The sequence below is a fragment of the Lithobates pipiens genome, unplaced genomic scaffold (assembly GCF_037356315.1).
Source record: "Lithobates pipiens isolate NorthernLeopardFrog02 unplaced genomic scaffold, aLitPip1_a1.2 Scaffold_8, whole genome shotgun sequence".
Classification (NCBI taxonomy): domain Eukaryota; kingdom Metazoa; phylum Chordata; class Amphibia; order Anura; family Ranidae; genus Lithobates; species Lithobates pipiens.
The window spans coordinates 78,053,623-78,075,888 of record NW_027507903.1 but is presented as its reverse complement, the minus strand read 5'-3'; the positions used below and the strand labels follow the sequence as shown (position 1 = coordinate 78,075,888).

The window sequence follows — 22,266 nt, the reverse complement described above, 5'->3', positions numbered from 1 at the left end:
AGGCATTTCAAGTGATCTTTCTCAGGAGCACATGCTACAACTTCTTCTTGGCATGATGTATATAAAATATAGGATGTAATCATATAGAACACAGAACCTCTACCAAAAACAGTTTTTCTCCACCTTACCAACCATTCAGTGTCTGCTACCCCTCTCTGCCTATCCCTCCATTGGATTCCGCTCATCCAAAAAAAAAACATTATTGACAACCTACAAATTCATTCACAACTCCTCTGGAACTCCTTACTATAATTCGTCCGACTATCTCCTAGGCAATCCCTGAAAACCTATCTTGCTGGATAAGCTTATCCTGCTTCTAACTAATATACAGGCATACCCCACTTTTAAGTATACAATGGGGTTTATTTACTAAAGCTGGAAATTGCAAAATCAGGCTCACTTCTGCATAGAAACCAATGAGCTTCCAGGTTTTATTACCAAAGCTTAATTGAACAAGCTGGGGTTAGAAGCTCATTGGTTTCTATGCAGAAGTGAGCCTGATTTTGCACTTTCCAGCTTTAGTAAATAAACCCCATTGTGTACTTAAAAGTGCGGTATGCCTGTATTGAACTTTTACTTTCTCCATCAGCTCATCCCCCAGATGTGTTACCTTATGTATCACTTGACCCTCCCTCTTATATTGTAAGCTCTAACAAGCAGGGTTCTCTGATTCCACTTGTATTGAATTACATTCTAACTGTGCTGCAGCCCTCAAAATTTCCACTTGCACTAGGTGAGTGGAAATAAGCCGATGGCTGGTGTGGAGCCTCATTGGAGTGGGGGAGGCATGTGCAGGGGTTAAACTAGAGCCGATTTTCCTTCTCCTCCCAGCATCCACTCCCTGTCTTTCTCTTACCAGGGCCTGGTATACAGCAAGAGTCGGCAAAGAACTAGATGAGGTGGAGGAGGGGCGGGAACTGTTAACTTTTCCTATTAACAAGCTGGTGATTGGTTGCTCTGACCACCTAGCAACCAATCACCAGCTTTGTTACTAGGAAAAGGTAACTTTAGCAGCTCCCGCTCCCATGGGCGTCCGCAGGTAGCGGCAAGGGGGGTCAAGTGCCCCCCCCTGGAATCAGGGATCAGAACTTAAATTCAACACAGTTCCATCGCTAACAGGGTGTGGGCAGCACACACCCATGTGCAACCCGCCAGTGGGGTGACACCATCAAGGTGCTGTCAAGCCCTCCTATCCTTGTAGTGTGACTGCGGGCTCTTTTCCCTGCTCAGTCCAGAAGAGAACTCGACGGCGCTGTGACAAGAGAATGGCAAGCTGAGGGGCTATCAGATTTCTCCCGGTCACCCCCCCTTTCTCCTGTCAGGAAGAAGAGATGACAGCTCTCACCAGGTTCCTCGCCCAGCTTTCTGCCCACTCCAATCCTTCCCTATTGTTCATAACTGAGGGCCAATCAAAGGAGACTAGGAGAGGAGAGCATCATGGGACATGTAGTCCCAAAGATTGGTGGCCCCAATTTCCACAGGGAGGAGGCTACAGTTCAATCGAGAAAGATTGAGAGACTGCAGCCTGGAAAAAAGCTGAGGGAGAGAGTGCGACAGGAAAAAGAACGAGGAGTGTGCAGCGCAGAAACCAGAGAGAGAGCCATGCTGCCCAGCGCCACCAGAGAGAGAGCTACACTGCCCCGTGCCACCAAAGAAAGTCATGCTGTCCAGCGCCACCATAGAGAGCCACGCTGCCCTGCACCGAAAGACTGAGCCTCTGCCAGGGTACAGACATGCTACACTACTGACCAGAGTCACCCGCGGGGGAACCCAGAGTGAGAGATCATCCAGCCAGAGGGATCACTGCTGTAGTTTCGCTGGGTCTGTTAAGAGGGCCTGTTGGCCATTATCCATTACTTATCCTAGGGATTGTACTACGTCTGCAGTCTCTGACCATGATAATGTGATAATGACATTGTCGAAAAGGGGCGGCGCATGGGTGACCCTAAAGTTATGCCCCCCCCCTGAAAAAAGTTCTGCGGACGCCCATGCCCGCTCCCCTGCTCAGTGCTGTGCTCCACTATAAGCCTCTCTGCATCCTAAATCAGTGAAAGTGTCATTCATTGGTTTACATATTTTTAATGCTATATTTAATATAACAATACATATTTACTTAACAAGGCAGTAATGATGTGTACAGTGTCTATAGTAGCCAATCATATGTAATCCTTTTTTATGTATCACAATCGGATCAATGAAATATGCTTTATGTTAATATTGTTAAAGTTGATGTTGTTAATATTTATTTTTATAACTTAATTCTGTATAAAACATTTAACTGCCATTTCCTTAGATACAGTGCCTTGAAAGTATTCATACCCCTTGAAATTTTCCTAATTGTCATATATATATATATATATATATATATATATATATATATATATATATATATATATATATATATGTGTGAAAGGTGTGGCATGTATTTATATTCAGCCCCCTGAGTCGATACTTTGTAGGACAACCTTTCACTGCAATTACAGCTGCAAGTCATTTTGGGGATGTCTCTAACATCTAGAGAGTGCATTTTTTGCCCATTCTCAAGTCTTTTGCAGACTCTAACAGGTTTCTTCTAAGATTGCTCTGTATTTGGCTCCATCCATCTTCCCATCAACTCTGACCAGCTTCCCTGTCCCTGCTGAAGAAAAGCATCCCCACAACATGATGCTGCCACCACCATGTTTCATGGTGGGGATGGTGTGTTCAAAGTGATATGCAGTGTTAGTTTTCCGCCACATGTAGCGGTTTACTATTAGGCCGGTGTGTTGCTTGGCCTTCATAATGCTGTTTGTTCACTAAGGTTCTATAAAAAACCTCTGAGGGCTTCACAGAGCAGATGTATTTATACTGAGATTAAATTACACACAGGTGGACTCTATTTACTAATTAGGTGACTTTCGAAGGCAGGGGTAACAGAGTAACGGGGGCAGAATACAAATGCACACCACATTTTTCAGATATTTATGTGTAAAAAAAAAATGTAAAGCCATTTATAATTTTCTTTCCACTTCACAATTATGTGCCACTTCATGCTGTTTTATCACATAAAATCCCAATAAAATACATTACGTTTTTGGCTGTAACATGACAAAATGTGGAAACATTCAAGGGGTATGAATACTTTTTCAAGGCACTGTAATTTGGGAGGGTGTGTTTAGGGGCATGGCATGGTAGGAATCTCAGAATCTCAGGACTTGAAATTTTGAGCCCTCTGTACTGTCTGCCTTCATTTTGTAAAGTGCGGTGCATTCTGTTTCTGCTATATAAAATATGTGCTATATGATGATGATAATAATAATAATAATAATAATAATAATAATATTTTACCAGTGTTGCTTTGTTGGGATTTTTTTTGTTTAGCCATTAAAATAAAATTATATGGTGGTGAATAGGTTACATAAACCACATAAAAACAACTGTGTACAATTCATATTCTACTAACTGTAACTTCTTGTATTTCACCTAGTCTAATTAGTGTAAAGCTCTTGGGGTCCAGCACAAAATTTGATCAGATGTAAGCAAAGGACTAAACACAGCAGATAGACATTGCTTTCTGATACAGCATAATCACAAGAAAACAGAACAGTGATGTAACCTTACAAAGCTCCTAGATTAGAAAAGAATTGTGGCATTCAGGTCATGTTGGTGTGATAATAATAACAATGAAAGGGAAAGATCCAAGCTGTGTGCTAAACTGTGTAACATAACAGGATCACAGCATGCCCCTGGCGTTTCTGGGTCAGGGTGCAACTGCGGTGCAATCATTTTCCAATCCAACTAATTTTTATGCAGCATTTGCCTTATGGAAAATATTTCAAGGATTCAGAGTATTGCCAACTGTGCCATCTGAGAATCTTTTTTCTCAGTTTGTATTTTTTACATATATAAAAATTATATAATTTTTATTTCGTTTTACTCTTTCTAAGGGTCCATTCACACCTGCAGTTCCCTCTGAAAGGCGGTCAGTGTTTGGTTTGCTCTTCAGTGGACATTTGACAGATGGTGAACAGGCATCAGGTCGACTCTTCATCACCTGATTTAACCCTGTAAATGCCACACTATCACACTGCAATCACATGCATTGCATGCAGATGTAAAGTGGTTGCGGCGTGGTCCCATAGGCTTGCATTGATTTTATTTGGCGATGGAAATGCCTGCCAAATGTAATATGCTATGAAATTTTTGAAACATAGGACTGCTCAAAGTCCGACGGAAAGTGTCCCTCTACATCAAAAGTGGTTTTAGACCAGCTAGAAAACAGCGATAGTGAATTAGAATCATTTTCAGAATTGAGCGATAGCGATTTGTGGGGAAATTTGGCATTAGACACTGAAAGTGCCAAACGCGATGATTCTGCAACTGAGCTCAGTGCTGCGTGATCCATACCACAGTCAATAGAGCAGCAAGTTTGTATCACTGAGATCAGTCGCAGAATTGTCGCTGTTGTCCCTTTTGGTGTCTGATGACGAATTTACCCACAAATCACTAGACATGTGCAGAGTAAAATATTTTGTTTCGGAATTTCGTTTTCGTCCAAAAAATTAATTTATTTAGTTACTCCCGAAATTCGTTTTTATTTATTTTGTTTTTCGTTCAAAAATTGCATTCGTCCGAAAATCCACATGAATTACGGTTGAATCTGTCTTTGAAGGCTTATGGTGTCTGTCGAATGTATAAAGAAGATTCGACGGAGCTAGTATATAGCATACTTCGTGTGAACTTTAGAACCCTATTAAAGTCTATGGGACTCCAACGTTCAAAATCGAAAGTGCTAATTTTAAAGGCTAATATGCAAGTTACTGTCCTAAAAAGTGTTTGGGGACCCGGGTCCTGCCCCAGGGGGCATGTATCAATGTTAAAAAAAAAGTTTTAAAAACGGACGTTTTTTCGGGAGCAGTGATTTTAATAATGATTAAAGTGAAACAATAAAAGTGTAATATTCCTTTACATTTCGTACCTGGGGGGTGTCTATAGTATGCCTGTGAAGGGGCGCATGTTTCTGGTGCTTAGAACTGTCCCTGCACAAAGTGTCATTTATGCAGGAAAAAAAGTCCTTTAAAATCACTCGCAGCTATTATGAATTGTTGGCTCCGTAATACAGAGAACACTCATTGAAAGTCATTGATAAAAAAAATAAAAAAAATAAATAATAATAAAAAAAAACATGGGGGTCCCCCAAATTCAATTACCAGGCCCTTCAGGTCTGGTATGGATATTAAGGGGAACCCTGCGTCAAATTTAAAAAAACAATTTGACGTGGGGTCCCCCCTAAATATCCATACCAGACCCTTCAGGTCTGGTATGGATATTAAGGGGAACCCTGCGTCAAATAAAAAAAAATTGTAGCGGGGGTCCCCCTAAAAATCCATACCAGACCCTTTATCCGAGCACGCAACCTGGCAGGCTGCAGGAAAAGAGGGGGGGGCGAGAGAGCGCCCCCCTCCCTCCTGAACCATACCAGGCCACATGCTCTCAACATTGGGAGGATGCTTTGGGGGTCTGTGACCCCTCAAAGCACCTTGTCCCCATATAACAAACGTCAGGCCGCCGGGATCCCGCAGTGTCTCCTCCGTGGAGTCAGAAGATACTTTTGTACCCCCTTACCATTTCAAACAGGGGGGCAGGATCTGGGGGTCCCCTTGTTAAAGGGGGCTTCCATATTCTGATAAGCCCCCCACCCGCAGACCCCCACAACCACCAGCCAGGGTTGTGGGGATGAGGCCCTTCTCCATATCAACATGGGGACAAGGTGCTTTGAGGGGTTACAGACCCCCAAAGCATCCTCCCAATGTTGAGGGCATGTGGCCTGGTACGGTTCAGGAGGGAGGGGGGGCGCTCTCTCACCCCCCCCCCTCTTTTCCTGCGGCCTGCCAGGTTGCGTGCTTGGATAAATTTGGATAAATTTGGATAAATTTGACGTGGGGTTCCCCTTAATATCCATACCAGACCGGAAGGGTCTGGTATGGATATTTAGGGGGAACCCCACGTCAATTTTTTTTTTTTATTTGACGCAGGGTTCCCCATAATATGCATACCAGACCTGAAGGGCCTGGTAATTGAATTTGGGGGACCCCCACACTTTTTTATTTATTTATTTTTTATCAATGACTTTCAATGAGTGTTCTCTGTATTACGAAGCCGACAATTCATAATAGCTGCGAGTGATTTTAAAGGACTTTTTTTCCTGCATAAATGACACTTTGTGCAGGGACAGTTCTAAGCACCAGAAACATGCGCCCCTTCACAGGCATACTATAGACACCCACCCCCCCCCCGTACGAAATTTAAAGGAATATTACACTTTTATTGTTTCACTTTAATTATTAAAATCACTGCTCCTGAAAAAACGGCCGTTTTTAAAACTTTTTTTGCATTGATACATGTCCCCTGGGGCAGGACCCGGGTCCCCAAACACTTTTTAGGACAGTAACTTGCAGAATCTTTTCTCTCTGTCAAATCTTTTTTCTCTGTCGAATATTTTCTCTATATAATCTTGGACTAATAGAGGTAAGGTTAGGCAAATTCGACCACAGGTTCTACAGACAGATTGTTATTGTCAGAGTCACGTTGAATCCTATTCTATATCGAACTGTTGTAACAACGAAAACGAAAATAAAGCATTTATTTATGTCGGATCTTTCGTTTTTCGTATTCTGTGCTTTCGTTATCGTTTGTCAAAACGAAAACGAAAATAGCTGAAATTCGGACGAAAATGCATTCGGACGAAAAAGAATGCACATGTCTACAAATCACTATCATTCAATTCTGCAAGTGATTCTAATTCACTATCACCATTTTCTAGCTGGTTTAAAACTGCTTTTTGACGTAGAAGGATGCTTTTTGGATACCATGGACGTTCTCCAGTTTCCAGGCAGAAAGAACGGTGCAGGCAGGGCACCGGAGAAAGCACTAGGGACAAAACTGAAGTGAAATGGGAAATGGTTTGATACAGTAATGTAATCTACAGATTACAATGCATTGTGTGCTATGTTTTTTGGATTTGCATCTTGGCTCCGCCACAATGCGTCAGTGATGCATCAGCCAGAGAATACAGCGGGAGAACATCACAGGATTGTAGGGACAAGGTCAGTAACTGTACCTGGATACTGCAATGCAATCCCAAGTGTGGCTCTGGGTTTACTGCTATTGGAGCCACTCTCGGGATTACCACAAGGGAGATTAAGGTTAAACTGCTTCTCTTCCATTCTCACCGTGTGGCCCTGTGTCCTCTTACACTCCCTGGGACTGAAAAGTTTCATACCAATGCTGGTATCACTGTTGTGATCTTTGTATATCGCTATCATATTTCCTCTCAAGTGTCTCTTCTCCAAAGAGAATAAATTTGGCACTTGTAGTTGTCCCTTATAATTGAGGTCCTCCAGTCCCCATATTAATTTAGTTGCTGTTATCTGGACTCTCTCCAGCTCCAGCACATCTCTTATGAGGATTGGTGACCAGAACTGGACAGAATATGGTCAAACCAGAGTTTTATGAAGTGGCAGAATAACCGTTTTATCTCTGGAGCAAATTCCCTTTTTAATGCATGCTAATATTCTGCTGGCTTTGGTAGCCGCAGCTTGACACTGCGTGATATTGCTCAGTCGAACCCCTAAATCCTTCTCCATCCTGGAAGGCCCTAGGGGTTCTCTCACTAATGAGTGTCCACTCCATTAATATATTCAGGTTCTCTTGTAACGTTTCTATATCCTGCTGTGTTGTTATTGCCCTGCATATTTTTTTTCAGCATGCACGGACATCAAGCTATTTATCCCATCCTCTATATCATTTATAAATAAATTAAACAGAATTAGTCTGAGGACAGAGCCTTGGGGTATCCCACTAACCACTCCAGACCAGTCTGAGTACACATTATTTATTTTTGGCGCCTCCCCGTAGCCAGTTTTCTACCCAAGAACAAACCTTCTGGTCCATGCCTACAGACCTCAGCTTGTATATTAAGTGTTTGTGGGGGACTGTATCAAATGCTTTTGCAAAATCCAGATACACCACATCCACTGGCCTACCTTTGTCCATATGGCAGCTTACTTCCTCATAGAATGTTAATAGGTTAGTTTGGCAAGAGCGACCTTTCATAAACCTGTGCTGATTACTGCTAATTACACTGTTTTTATCAGCAAATCCTTGGTTATAGTCCCTTATCATCCCCTTTAAATCGTTTACAAACTACCAATGTTAGACTGACAGGCCTATAGTTCCCTGGAATATCTCTGCCCTTTTTTGAATATTGGTACCACGTGGGCTTTTTGACAATCAGCTGGTACCAATCCTGTTAATCTGTTGTTCATGAAGATTAAGAATAGTGTTCTGGCTATAACATGACTAAGTTCTGTAAGGACTCTCGGGTGTAAGCCATCTAGGAGATGTTTTGTATGGTTGAATGAGAACTTTTGGGCAAGTGCTTAATTACACAGTTGACGTACATATTTGCCTACAATTGATATAAGGAGTTTGCTGTATGAAAATTACAAGCATTCTCACAGTCATCACGGATAATCTCTGATGCATTATGACCACTAGATAAAACTGGTGATCCTAGGAAACATATTAGAGAAAATACGACAATTATTTGTGATAACTGTGTGAATGCTTCTGACTTTCCCACGGAATAATCTGGGGAGGGATTATTATATATCCTTATATAACCTGAATAGCAAGCTTGCATTCCTACTCTATTTTCCCCCCAAAAAACAGGCTATTCTGTATTATACTATTGTGCCAGCTTCAAAGGCTTTGTCCTCACCCTCTTCATCGTATTCTGATTACTAGTGATGGTGAGACAGCATATCCCAAAGATCAGTAGGGAAGATGGGGGCAGGGCCAGAATAGCCACCATGGATGCAGGGCATTACAGAGCACCCAGAGTCTTGGAATTCCTGTTTGATCTACACGCTGGCGTGCAAGAATTTGGAGGTGCCAACTAATCTGGGTAATAAGGGCTTATAACTTTTTTAACATGTTTATTTTAGGCTTTCCATCGGTAACTAGTAACCAAGGAATGGTGCCATTTCACATAAAAGGGGGCTAGTAATTGGCTGTGTGGTGACACCAAACCATGCAAGTCTCTACCCCATTTCTTCTTGGATAGCTACCGACCTGATATAGATAGAACTTTCCGGTATATATTGTGTCAAACTCCTGGCCATAGGCCTGCTCACAACATCCTCAGACATAGGCTTGATTATTCAAGAAAAATGGAATGTCCACACATTTCCACACTTTACTATAACTATAAGAATTCTTCATTGTGGAAAACATTACACAGCAGCAGACATTCTGTAGGTGAAGGAGGCCTGCACAACATTGTGTAAGCCATCTTTCCCTTGTTCCCTTGTACCTTCTCTCTCCCTGGGAACACCACAAAGTTGGGACTGCTTACAAGTCCACAGCATTCAGCTTCCCTCATGGAGTATTATAATCAAGGTGCCCTCATTAGTATATTAGTCTCTTTGAATGTCTCTTTAATAGCTCTGCCCAGCCGGGCACACTCCCAGATGACACACTCATACCCAGGTTCACAACTTCAGAGGACTGTGCATCCGGTTTATGGTCCTCTGAAAGACCATAAAAGAGTCAGGGCGACTACAGCTTTTGCTTCTGAGTGTTTCAGTGAGTGAGTTTCAGCTATATTAAGGGACTTTGGGCAGTAGTCCACTACATCTGGCTCTGGTTTATTTGGCTCCCATGCCCCATCACACAAGACCCCCATCCCATCCTGGCATTGATATGGACACTAACTTCACCTGCTACGTCACTAGAGGAAGATTTTCTCTAAAAGGGGACTAACACCCAATTACCATTTTCCTTATACCAGACTATATTCGGAAAAAAAAGAAATCTAGTGGCAAGCAAGCTAACTGAACCTTCTAATACATGTGATACATTTTGCAATAGGCAAATTCAAGCAATGCAAATGCTTAATAGTTACTTCTGGAGAGATCCAAGAATAACCTCATACTTTAGTATAGGATTATCATTTTTGTTTATTCTTTACAGAAACAATCTATTAAAATATAATAAACATATTTTTAATTGCAGGAAGCATAGATAGCCACGCATGACAAAATATGATATAAAAGTAGCCATGACAGTATTATCATGGTTCACTCTGTTAAAACCGCTGTCAACCATGTCTGACTACCCTTAAACATCGACTTTAAGCATACATAATTAGTCACCTCATAGCAAACTACAGGATAATTGCTAGATTTTGATCCCAGCTCTTGGAGAAAATTGCCATACTAATATGTTTACTCAATTATAAACCACTTTTTAATCACGGGCTGCTATATTTACCTTGGGGGTTAATCAAATTTTTTTGAATATTCCGTTTTTTAGAACTCTAACTTACACTGTATGGTTCTCTAGCTTGCTTGGCTTCCAGCAAATGAACTTTCGCATATGCTTCCCCGGTATGTGTCCTTATGATGTTCTCATCACAAAGCTCCATTAGTCTCACTTTACAGTATTATATTCTTCATGCCTGTTTTTCTATCAGATGTTATTACTGGATATGTTGCCAACTTTGTGACTTTTATATGTTTATCTATAATTGTACCATGTTTCATGAGTCAGGCCTTATAATCAAAAGCACTTAGTAAAATAAATAGCATTTTATGGGCCAAATAAATGGTCACTTTCTTAACAAAGGGCAAACATGTGAAGTTAAAGTTAAAGTAGTCACAAAGTCTTGAAAGCTTTATTTTAATTTAGTTAACCACTAGCAGATATTACTTAAAGTGGTTGTAAACCCGTAGATATACCCAGTGAAGTGACTGGCCTCAGGTGATACATAGACATGAAACTAATATCCCTATATACGTTGTACCTGTTTATCTGCAGTCTTCTCTTCTCTACATCCATTCAAAGTGCTGAATGTATAATGCTTGTCTAAAGCCCCGTACACACGAGAGGACTTATGTCCGACAGACTTCCGAAGGAGTTCCGTCGGAGTTCTGCTGGAATTCCGACGGAGTTCTGACAGACTTTTCGGCTGAGCGGACTTGGCCACACACGATCACACTAAACTCCGACGGATTCGAACGTGATGACGTACGACTGGATTCGAATAAGGAAGTTCATAACCAGTAGCCAATAGCTGCCCTAGCGTCGGTTTTAGTCCGTCGGAGTAGCATACACACGAGCAAATTTTTCGAAGGGACCGGGTCCGGCGGAGTTCCTTCGGAAAAATTTGAAGCATGTTCCATATTCTAAAGTCCTTCGGACTTTGGCGAGTCAAAAGTCCGTTGCAGCCCACACACGATCGAATAGTCTGACAGACTCAGTCCGTCAGACTTTGGATGTTGAAAAGTCTGCTCGTGTGTACGCGGCATTAGAGTTCAGAAAAAAAGGGGACAGAAAGCTGAAATTACACACTGCAGAGCTCAGCTAGGAGAGCTCTGAAAGCTGATTGAAGTGAAGGTACACACCCCCTCCACACAGCACACAGGAACAGAGCTGATGGTGTCAAAAAGCTAGAGGTCTCTCCCTGTCACCATTTTTCAGGAAAACTTGTCAGAAATGTTTCATGCTGATAGCAGAGGAACAAAGTAGAAGAGAGAAATTGCACTTAGTGCTCTGGCTTGAGACAAGAACACACTTTAGGAGGATATGCTTTCTTATTATTTCATGTCTGAGGTATATAACCACTTAAATTATAAATATTGCTTGAATGTAGAAGTATGAGGCATTTTAAAACGTGCACACCATATAGTGTAATAGTAGTACCGACCGTGAAAGATTGCCCGTGGTCTAATATCTGCATCTTTAATATTGAGATATTAATCCTGAAGTTAAAGCTAACTAATGCCGCGTACACACGGTCGAACAGTTTGACGTACTTAGTCCGTCATACAATCCGCCGGACAATCCGTCGTACTTTCCACTGAACGGACTTGACCACACACGGATGCACAAACAATCCGTCAAAAGCTTGCGCGATGACGTGTACAGCACGTACGACGGGACTAGAAATAGGAAGTCCAAGACACAGCAAAGCACCCTTCCGCCGTGTAAATCCTTTCTGGGCATGCGCCATTCCTAGTCCGTCGAACTAGCATACTGACGACCGTATTGTCCGCTGAAACCAAAGTACGACGGACAGATTTTTGGAAAATCCGAAATTCTTAGTACTCCGGACTGCACGCTGAAAAAGTCCGCCGAAGCCCACACACGAGCGGATTGTCCGCTGAAATGTGTTTCAACGGACTAAGTACGTCAAACAGTTCGACCGTGTGTACGCGGCATAAAAGAGACAGGCTATCCCAGCCGGAGTGTTGAATAAAGTAAATATTCCTGGTAATCCCTTACCAGAATAAAATGAGCAATCAACCATTCTTATGTTTTCATTTTTTGTGCTGACTAGAGTTCAGCTTTGATACTCTCCTGCCGCCTGTGTCTCAGATGGTTACTATTAGGGATGAGCCGAACACCCCCCTGTTCGGTTCGCACCAGAACCTGCGAACAGACCTAAACTTCGTGTGAACTTTAGAACCCTATTTAAGTCTATGGGACTTGAATGTTCACAATCTAAAGTGATAATTTTAAAGGGTAATATGCAGGTTACTGTCCTAAAAAGTGTTTGGGGACCCGGGTCCTGCCCCAGGGGACATGGATCAATGCAAAAAAAAGTTTTAAAAACGGCCGTTTTTTCAGGAGCAGTGATTTTAATAATGATTAAAGTGAAACAATAAAAGTGTAATATTCCTTTAAATCTGGGGGGTATCTATAGTATGCCTGTGAAGGGGCGCATGTTTCTGGTGCTTAGAACTGTCCCTGCACAAAGTGTCATTTGTGCAGGAAAAAAAGTCTTTTAAAATCACTTGCGGCTATTGTCGGGTCCCGTAATACAGAGAACACTCAATGAGTGTTCTCTGCATTAGCCGACAATTCATTCATTCATTGATAAAAAAAAAAAAAAAAAGCGTGGGGGTTCCCCTAAATTCAATTACCAGGCCCTTCAGGTCTGACATGGATATTAAGGGGAACCCCGTGTCAAATTTTAAAAAAAATTGACGTGGGGGTCCCCCTAAATATCCAGAACCAGACCCTTCAGGTCTGATATGGATATTAAGGGGAACCCTGCATCAAATAAAAAAAAATTGACGTGGGGGTCCCCCTAAAAATCCATATCAGACCCTTTATCCGAGCACGCAACCTGGCAGGCCGCAGGAAAAGAGGGGGGATAAGAGAGCGGCCCCCCCTCCCTCCTGAACCGTACCAGGCCACATACCCTCAACATTGGGAGGATGCTTTGGGGGTCTGTGACCCCTCAAAGCACCTTGTCCCCATGTTGATGAGGACAAGGGCCTCATCCTCACAACCCTGGCCGTTGGTTGTGAGGGTCTGCGGGCGGGGGGCTTATCAGAATCTGGAAGCCTCCTTTAACAAGGGGACCCCCAGATCCCGCCCCCCCTGTTTGAAATGTTTGGACTGAGAGATCCCCCGTCGCTGGATATGATCATCCATCGCTGGACCCCGGAGACCCGTCGCTGGATAGCAAGAGTGGATTAGCACCGCTGGAATCTTTTTTTTATTTTTTTTATTTTTAATAAAGGAATTTTTCAAAAGTGTGTTTGTCTTATTTAACCATTTTGACACTTTCTTTGTGAAATGGTAGGGGTACTTTTGTACCCCCTTACCATTTCAAACAGGGGGGCGGGATCTGGGGGTCCCCTTGTTAAAGGGGGCTTCCAGATTCTGATAAGCCCCCCGCCCGCAGACCCTCACAACCAACGGCCAGGGTTGTGAGGATGAGGCCCTTGTCCTCATCAACATGGGGACAAGGTGCTTTGAGGGGTCACAGACCCCCAAAGCATCCTCCCAATGTTGAGGGTATGTGGCCTGGTACGGTTCAGGAGGGAGGGGGGCCTGAAGGGCCTGGTAATTGAATTTAGGGGAACCCCCACGCTTTTTTTTTTTTTTTTATCAATGAATGAATGAATTGTCGGCTAATGCAGAGAACACTCAATGAATGTATTACGGGACCCGACAATAGCCGCAAGTGATTTTAAAAGACTTTTTTTCCTGCACAAATGACACTTTGTGCAGGGACAGTTCTAAGCACCAGAAACATGCGCCCCTTCACAGGCAAACTATAGATAACCCCCAGCTACGACATTTAAAGGAATATTACACTTTTATTGTTTCACTTTAATCATTATTAAAATCACTGCTCCTGAAAAAACGTCCGTTTTTAAAACTTTTTTTTGCATTGATCCATGTCCCCTGGGGCAGGACCCTGGTCCCCAAACACTTTTTAGGACAGTAACCTGCATATTACCCTTTAAAATTATCACTTTAGATTTCTCCCATAGACTTGTATAGGGTGTTCCGGCTTTTCGAATTTGCTGCGAACAGCCCAAATTGTTCACTGTTCGCTGAACAGGCGAACAGGCAATGTTCGAGTAGAACATGAGTTCGACTCGAACTCGAAGCTCATCCCTAGTTACTTTATTGTAGACAAAATTGCCCTTGAAGAATCCTCCAAATCTAACATATCTGGTCCCACACCCTATGCTGTTGTGTCCCCCATCCCGCTGACTCCAAAGTCACAATATGACACAGTATTGATATAGGTGCTACAGAAAAGAACCACAACACATTGAACAGAGATCAGGCACCCTCTGAAGAGATTCAGATTATCCAGGAGATGGTTTCTCCCTAATAAAGCAACAGTTGGGTGGTGCAGGCAGTAGAATGAGTATGCAATATCTTCATTTTTCAGACTCTCTAGATTTAAAACAGAGTCACTTTAAGGAAAAAAAAAAAAGGAAAAAAAAAAGTTTGCTTTGTAGACAGGTACAAAAATGCTTATTGTCTGTGTCTTTTGTGTAGGGAATTGCCGCTCAAAATCCACAATCCTCCCATCTCTGTTGTTTCAGGTGCTAGCCATTGGATTTCAATAATGCATCCCGTATCAGCCTCTACAAAGCTCTATTATTCCAGGATTGTATCACAGATCTCCATGATCAAGCCCTTTTTGGGTGAAACATGCTGGAGTGAGGCTTTGGGGGGACTCTTCTGTTATCTAGTCCTGGAATAATACCAATTATTATGTGTCACTTGAGGTGTGGTTGCCACCATCCTTACTGATTATATCTGAAAATTGCTCTTTATAGGATTTTAAAGGCAACTTCTAACAAAAAAATAAGATTTAAAATAATCACATTTATTTTCTCGATTGAAAAGGTTTGAACCACATATATTACAACACATATTACATTGTATAAAATATTGTACAAAATTGGGTTACAACATTAAGAAGTGTGATCCAAATGGTACACCCTACAGCTGATGATTTGGCTTGTAGTTATTGGCTTACTGGATGACCCACTCAGCTTCGGGACTCCAGTGCATTTCAAAAATAATTATAACACTTATATTCTTGAGGGATAAGATACCAGTAAATTATATTTTACTATCCACATATTATAATGCATGCATAATAGTTCAACCATCATGATATAAAACAAAAAGAAAAAACTTACATAATTTGTTGCACAATCTTATATGGAAAAAGGAAAGTTTGGATCGGGGTTTAGCATTTCAACTAGAGGTGTTGGCTTGAATATACCCCCCTTTAAACATAGTACCACTGTTATTCCATGGAAATTGAATGGGAGACATTAGAATTTATTATCGTTGTATATGCCTTAACAGCCTGCAGTATGAGTGGTGGTGTCAGGACCTGTGTTATTGCTTGGGTCACCTACTGGTGGCACTGTTGTTTTTAGCACCAAAGGATGTAGTTCTGGTGGTGTCTTTATCTTTAATAAATATACATTTTCACCCACACATCTGGTCCTGATTCCTTTAAGTGCAGCCAACTGATCTGATCACCCGTGCTGAATGCCTGCATGTGGTGTCCATGACAGTTGGTCTCTGCATGCACGTGTGAGTGTCCCAATGACCTGGAAGTCTATTTACATAGATCTGGGCTTTATTTTTTCCATATATAACTGGTGTGACAAATTAAGTATGTTTCATTTTTGTTTAGCATCATGATGGTTGAACTATTATGTATCAATTGTAATATGTCCCAAAGCTGAGTGGGCCAATCAGTAATCCAATAACTGCAAGCCAAATCATCAGCTATGAGGGGTACATTTGGATCACATGTCTTGATGTTGTAAACCAATTTTGTGCAATATTTTATACTAAGTACTGTAATATGTGATGCCATATATGTGGTTCAAACCTTTTATATTGATAAAATAAATGTTATTATTTAAACCTTATTTTTTGGTTAAAAGTTGTTTTCAAAGTCTTATAAAGTGCAATTGTGGTTGTCCTGGAATAATAAGGCTTTGATGTGGATGATGTCATTGGAATCAAGTGTCTTCTCTGTAAGCAGATTTGCAAATGATTGTGCATTCTGGTGACTGGGTTGAGTCTCTGACTCTATTATAATTTTTATAATTTTGCAAATTATCGGAAAGTATAAGCCTTGCTGCTAAATATTAAAATATGAGGCCAGTGTCTGAGTCAAAAGCAATTTGGCAAATGCATAGGAACTGTGGTGACCTACATTTGAACATAGGTGCAAGTCACACTGGTTTACCCTAATTAACTAACTACTGCTCTATATTTACCATTCTATAATGAAACATGTACCCTTTTCTTGGCTGATATAACCTTCCTGCATAAGAAAAGATAAGCGTAACCTTTTGTCTACTAAATCAGTGCACAGGACAGGACAAGTATTTCTCTATCAGCCATTCACCACAACTGTTGTACAGTAAAACAGCATTGATTAACCAAAAGATCTACAACACTAATACATTACCATTCAATATAATTCACTACCCAATGACACTGTATTGGATTAACGGTGTAATTGATTCTGACGGCTGTCATGATCTCTTATTAGTAAGCAGATACAGAACCTCAAAGCGCTGCCTCCATTATGAGTTTAGATACTTACAAATGAAAGATTTCATTCCACACTGGATTTAGGTTTCCAAATATGGTTTTTGTTCTTCTCTTGGTTTTCCCAATCTGGACAGTCACATAAGGATCACTGGAGCCTGTTTTGTCTTTTGCTTGTAACCCCTGAGCACAAGCCACTGCAAAATGAATCAAATTATTTAAATAGTAGTATATAAATTGTGTCCTATGCAATCCGATCTAAATATGGAAACACATTAAGGATTAAAAATCATGAATGAAAAAATGTGCAACTTTATATATGAATATAGTTTAACAGATACAGGCATACCCCACTTTTAAGTACACAATGGGGTTTATTTGCAAAAGCTGAAAATTGCAAAATCAGGCTCACTTCTGAAAGAAACCAATGAGCTTCCAGATTTTATTACCAAAGCTTAATTGAACAAGCTGGGATTAGAAGCTCATTGGTTTCTATGCAGAAGTGAGCCTGATTTTGCACTTTCCAGCTTAAGTAACTAATACCCATTGCGTACTTAAAATTGGAGTATGACTGTACAGAGTTATATTTTCTAAGTGCTAACTGACAGTTTATAATGAATGTTGCCTCCCCTAAACTATTTGTGAGATATAGATAACAGTGCTTAAGTTCAATCAAGAGAGGGGAGAGAAGTGGCAGGCACATTCCTAGTACAGCATTAAAAATGTATTAGAGGTGAAATTCTTTAAAGTACAGTAAAATGGATTGCACTCACATAGTGCTCAGTGGATGTGGGCTTGCATCCACTGAACCTTGGATGACCCTTGGATGATGTGCTGCAAGCACTGTGAACAGCGGGGAGCAGAAGCCTCCAGGAGCCACGGACTGATGCAGGCTCAGTCACTCGGCGTATAAGTGATCTGAGACTGTAGACCTGGGAACCGCCTACCACTGTAATTGGCCAATCATAACGCGTTTCGGAAGTACGGCATGCCTCCTTCGTCAGTTTTCTGTTCTCTCACTGGACTTGGCAAGCCCACATCCACTGAGCATGCGAGTGCAATCCATTTTACTGTCATTTAAAGAATTTCCTCTTAAATAAATTTATTTCACTTCTCTCCCCTCTCTTGTTTTTATCTTCTACAGTTCCTGGGTTCCCAGCCCTTACTTAAAGCAGCATTGCCACCAACTGCAGCAACATAATAGAGACTCATTTAAGGTGTTCACCCCCCAAAACTTCACCATGAAACATGGTCTTTGTTTCTCATAAAGTTTAATATTTGCACTTTTTTATATCGATATAAGACTTAAGAGCATTTGTGTAGTCTGATTGCAACTATCAGGTTCCTTTTGCGCTGAATTTCACACAAGCTTTGTGTGTTTTTCATCATTTAGTTACTGAAGTTCAATTAACTTAGGGTACCTGTAACTACCCGTGTTAGGAGACCTTGGACTAGCGTGTACTTCATCCTCAGCTACCACACAAGTTAAGAGTAGATTGTAAGTCCTATCACCTCTTGGCACCACCCTCTCTCATTCAACTATCAAATGCTTAATCTTCTACTGTTCACTGAAGTTCTGACACTTGACAGTTGAATGAAATGAGGTGGAGCTAAAACAGGGAGAGAGTACTTGTTCTAAGCTCCACTTCATCTTTTGATCAGCTTTTTACTATCCATCAGTTTTCTGCCTTAAAGTGGAACTAAACTCTCCTGTCCTTAAAGTGGTAGTAAAGCCCACTTTGTGATTTTTGCCTACAAGAAAGCCTATAATAAAGCTTACCTGTAGGTAAAATGAATATCTCCTAAATGTAAAAAGGAAATATTCACCCTCGATGCAGGCAGTGACATCACCGTCGCATGTGTTTAGACCTTCATGACGGAAATCGCATGACATCATCATGGCTCCAGCCACTCACACAGAGCCTGTGAACCCAAAAGAAAAACTGGGGAAAGATGTCAGCCCTCTCAGTGGTGACAGTGTGCCGCTGGAGGGCTTCATTCCAAGGTACAGTAAGTATTATATAATGTGCTAGTATGCAATGCATACTAGCACATTATGCAATTGCCTTACAGGTGTTTTACTACCGCTTCAACAGTCAAGGAAGCTGTTATATTAGCCTCTGTTTGATCTGTAGTTGCCATGGTGGTGCATGCGATCAATTATGACACCAGCCATTTCATTTGCTTCACAGTTCAGTTAAGAGCACAGATAACTGTGACAGTAATCATTCACAGTATGCTTTGAATATATTTGTTTTGGGAAACTATTACATTGATAGGTTTAGTTTCACTTTAATAATAATGCTGCGTACACACGACCGGACTTTTCGAGGGACTAGGTCCGATGGTCTTTCCGACTGACTTTCGGCGGAGTTCCAACAGACTTTCCGAATGAACGGACTTGGCCCCACACAATCACACCAAAGTCTGACGGATTTGAACGTGATGACATACGACCAGACTAGAATAAGGAGGTTCATAGCCAGTAGCCAATAGCTGCCCTAGCGTCAGTTTTTGTCCGTCGGACTAGCATACACACGGAAGGATTTCTCGGTCCGGCGGAGTTCCGGTGGGAAAATGTAAAACATGTTCTATTTCTAAAGTCAGCCGGATTTTTGGCAAGCAAAGGTCCGATGGAGCCCACACATGATCGAATTGTCCGACGGACTCGTTCCGTCTGACCTTTGCTGTCAAAAAGTCCGGTCGTGTGTACGTGGCATAAGTGTCAGCAGCTTCTATTGTGCCATCATCCACTCTTCCCATCACCCACTGAAGTTAACAGGTCAGAGCAGAAAGTTTGTAATATGTTTGCTGTATTTAAAGACTGTGCACCACGAAACATCCTGCATGTCCAATGTCTCTCAAATGTTTGCGAAAAAACTTGAACCCAATGAAAGGTTGGATATCAAAACAGTAATCCGTTAGCAACAGTAAGATTGAGAACAAAGCTAGGCCCTCCGATGCATTCAAACTTTAACTGAAAACAATATAATGGGTGTCTGCAGCCTAATTTATTAGTTGAAAATGATAACTAATCCTTTATGTTCTCTTGCATTTACAACATTTTCATGTTATGAAGTAATTATTAAAACTGAACTAAATTCATTGGTTTAACTGTTACATTTATGGCATGCCGGTACTGCTAACTGTCACATTTGCTTGTGTTCGCATCCAAACTGTAAAACCATGAAATAGCTGGTGTCATAACTAATCACATGTGCAGCACCATGGCAGTTGTAGATCAAACATAAGCTAAAATGGAAGCTTTTATGGCTGAAAAGGATAGGATGCTTTTAGTTCCACTTTAACAGAAAGAAAAGCACACATCTGGCTCAGATTTTCAATATGCTGTATGTCTTTGGGTAACAGCCCTCATCAGGTTTGGGTGGACTTATCCTGACTTAAATACAATGATTTTCTAAACATCTAAAACATTTTAAATCAGTTTTCCAAAATGATTGCATGTTAATGCAAAGCACTCATTATCCCATATAACTATATAAAGTAAAAGGTTGCTAGGATACCTTTATTTAGTTTGAAAGTTTTCTCAAAGCTGTTGAGATCAGTGGTGTATCATCCATGTGTGCAGGATGTGCGGTGCACGCACATGGGCCCCAAGGGCAAGGGGGCCCATTGTGCCCTGTCACACTCCAACGATAAAATGCACATTTCTGGGTCCCAAGTGGTGCTAACAGGCTGCGGACACATTTGCCATTCCTAGTCTATAGATCCGGCTGCTGCCTCCCATAGTCACTGAAACTAGTGCCTGGTGGAGTGATATGCCTGTCAGGCTTGCTGTGCTGTGTCGTACTCTATACATTCTAAGGGTGGAGCTGTGGAAAGCACAAGAGTGGTGCTGCTCATGAGGAATGGAAGCTGCTGGAGTGTGGATGACAGGTGGCAGGAACAAAACTGAGCAGCTATGTGACACACCATGTGACCCTGGATTAAGCTAGCAAGCCGTGCGGCTCCCCTGTTATATTACTATGCTCCATTCCCCCACAAAATCTTGGAGTACAGCTCTAAATAGTCTTTACTCACAAAGCCGAGCTCTGTATACTCTAGGCAGCATTAGTGGTTGGTTACTAAGGGCGCCTGGCGTCTAACGACCAACCACATGCTTGGTCCACCCCCAGCACTGAGTTGGAGGAGAAATACATTTTCTTCACTGGACCTGGCTGCTGCATGTGCCCTGCCTCTCCTCCCTGCTTCTTTTAGACTTGGACTACTACACTAACAGTACTGCATTAAAAAACACTGATATTGAGTCCTGCCTGCTAAGCCCTGCCCACTGAGTCCCACCCGCTAAGCCCTGCCCACCAAGTCCTGCCCACTAAGCCCCACCCACTGAGCCCTGCCACTAAGCCCCACCCAATAAATACCAACTCCCACCCAGTCCTCGGTCAGGGCAGACTAAACAGTCCAACATGGGGCAGTCAGTGTTTCTGCTCATTGCACCCAACTGTCAGTGTTGAGTGACACTGATGGAAGGACCTCTAAAGAGGGGGACACTGCTTTCAGGAATCTCTAATGAGGGAAGATGATGGCAGAGGTTGTAAATGATGGTAGAGGATGGAGATGATGGCAGAGGATGGAGATGATGGCAGAGAGTAAAATGATGGCAGAGGATGGAGATGATGGTAGTGGGTGGAGATTTGACAGAGGATGGAGATGATGTCAGAGGATAGAAATGATGGCAGAGGATAGTGATGGTGTCAGAGGATAGAGATGATGGTAGAGGATAGAGATGATGTCAGAGGATGGAGATGATGGCAGAGGATAGAAATGATAGCAGAGGATGGAGATGATGACAGAGAATGGAGATGATGGCAGAGAATGGCGATGATGGTAAAGGATGGAGATGATGGAAAGGATGGAGATGATGGCATATGATGGAAATGATGGCAAAAATTTGAGATGATGGTAAAGGATGGAGATGATGGCAGAGGATGGATATGATGGTAGGATACAGAGGATGGTGATGATGGAATATGCTGTACTGTATGAGGACAGGCTGGGTGTTGGGAGGTATTTTGGGGTAGTTTATTCATTTTGTCTCCTTCTATACTATTTGATGGAGGGGAGCAGACAAAGAGAAGGGAGGGCAGAGAACATACATGGAGGGGGAGAGAGACCCCCCGCTGACAGGAAGATGCCTCCAGACTGGTGAGTGTTGAAATAGGAAAGAGGTAGGTACAGATGTCAGTGGTGGAATGAGAGGGGTACAGAAGTGAGTGGTGGAATGGGGGGGGATGCAGAGATGAGTGATGGAATGGGGGTAAGGCATACAGCCTGCTCTGGCCGGTACTGTGCCACTCACTGGAGGATTGGACATGGACTCTGGAGGAGAACTTGGAGAAGAGGAGAGAGGTGGGTGGT

At 42.1% G+C, this 22,266-nt stretch overlaps 1 protein-coding gene across 1 annotated transcript in view; it reads right to left on the bottom strand.

Annotated features, from left to right (window-relative positions):
- The window catches only part of UNC13C (unc-13 homolog C), an 857,791-nt gene that overhangs the window by 499,247 nt on the left and 336,278 nt on the right, over nt 1–22,266 (bottom strand). The window contains exon 11 of the mRNA XM_077472480.1: nt 16,943–17,084. Within this exon, the coding sequence (XP_077328606.1) occupies nt 16,943–17,084 (142 nt within the window). The remainder of the gene's footprint in view (nt 1–16,942; nt 17,085–22,266) is intronic.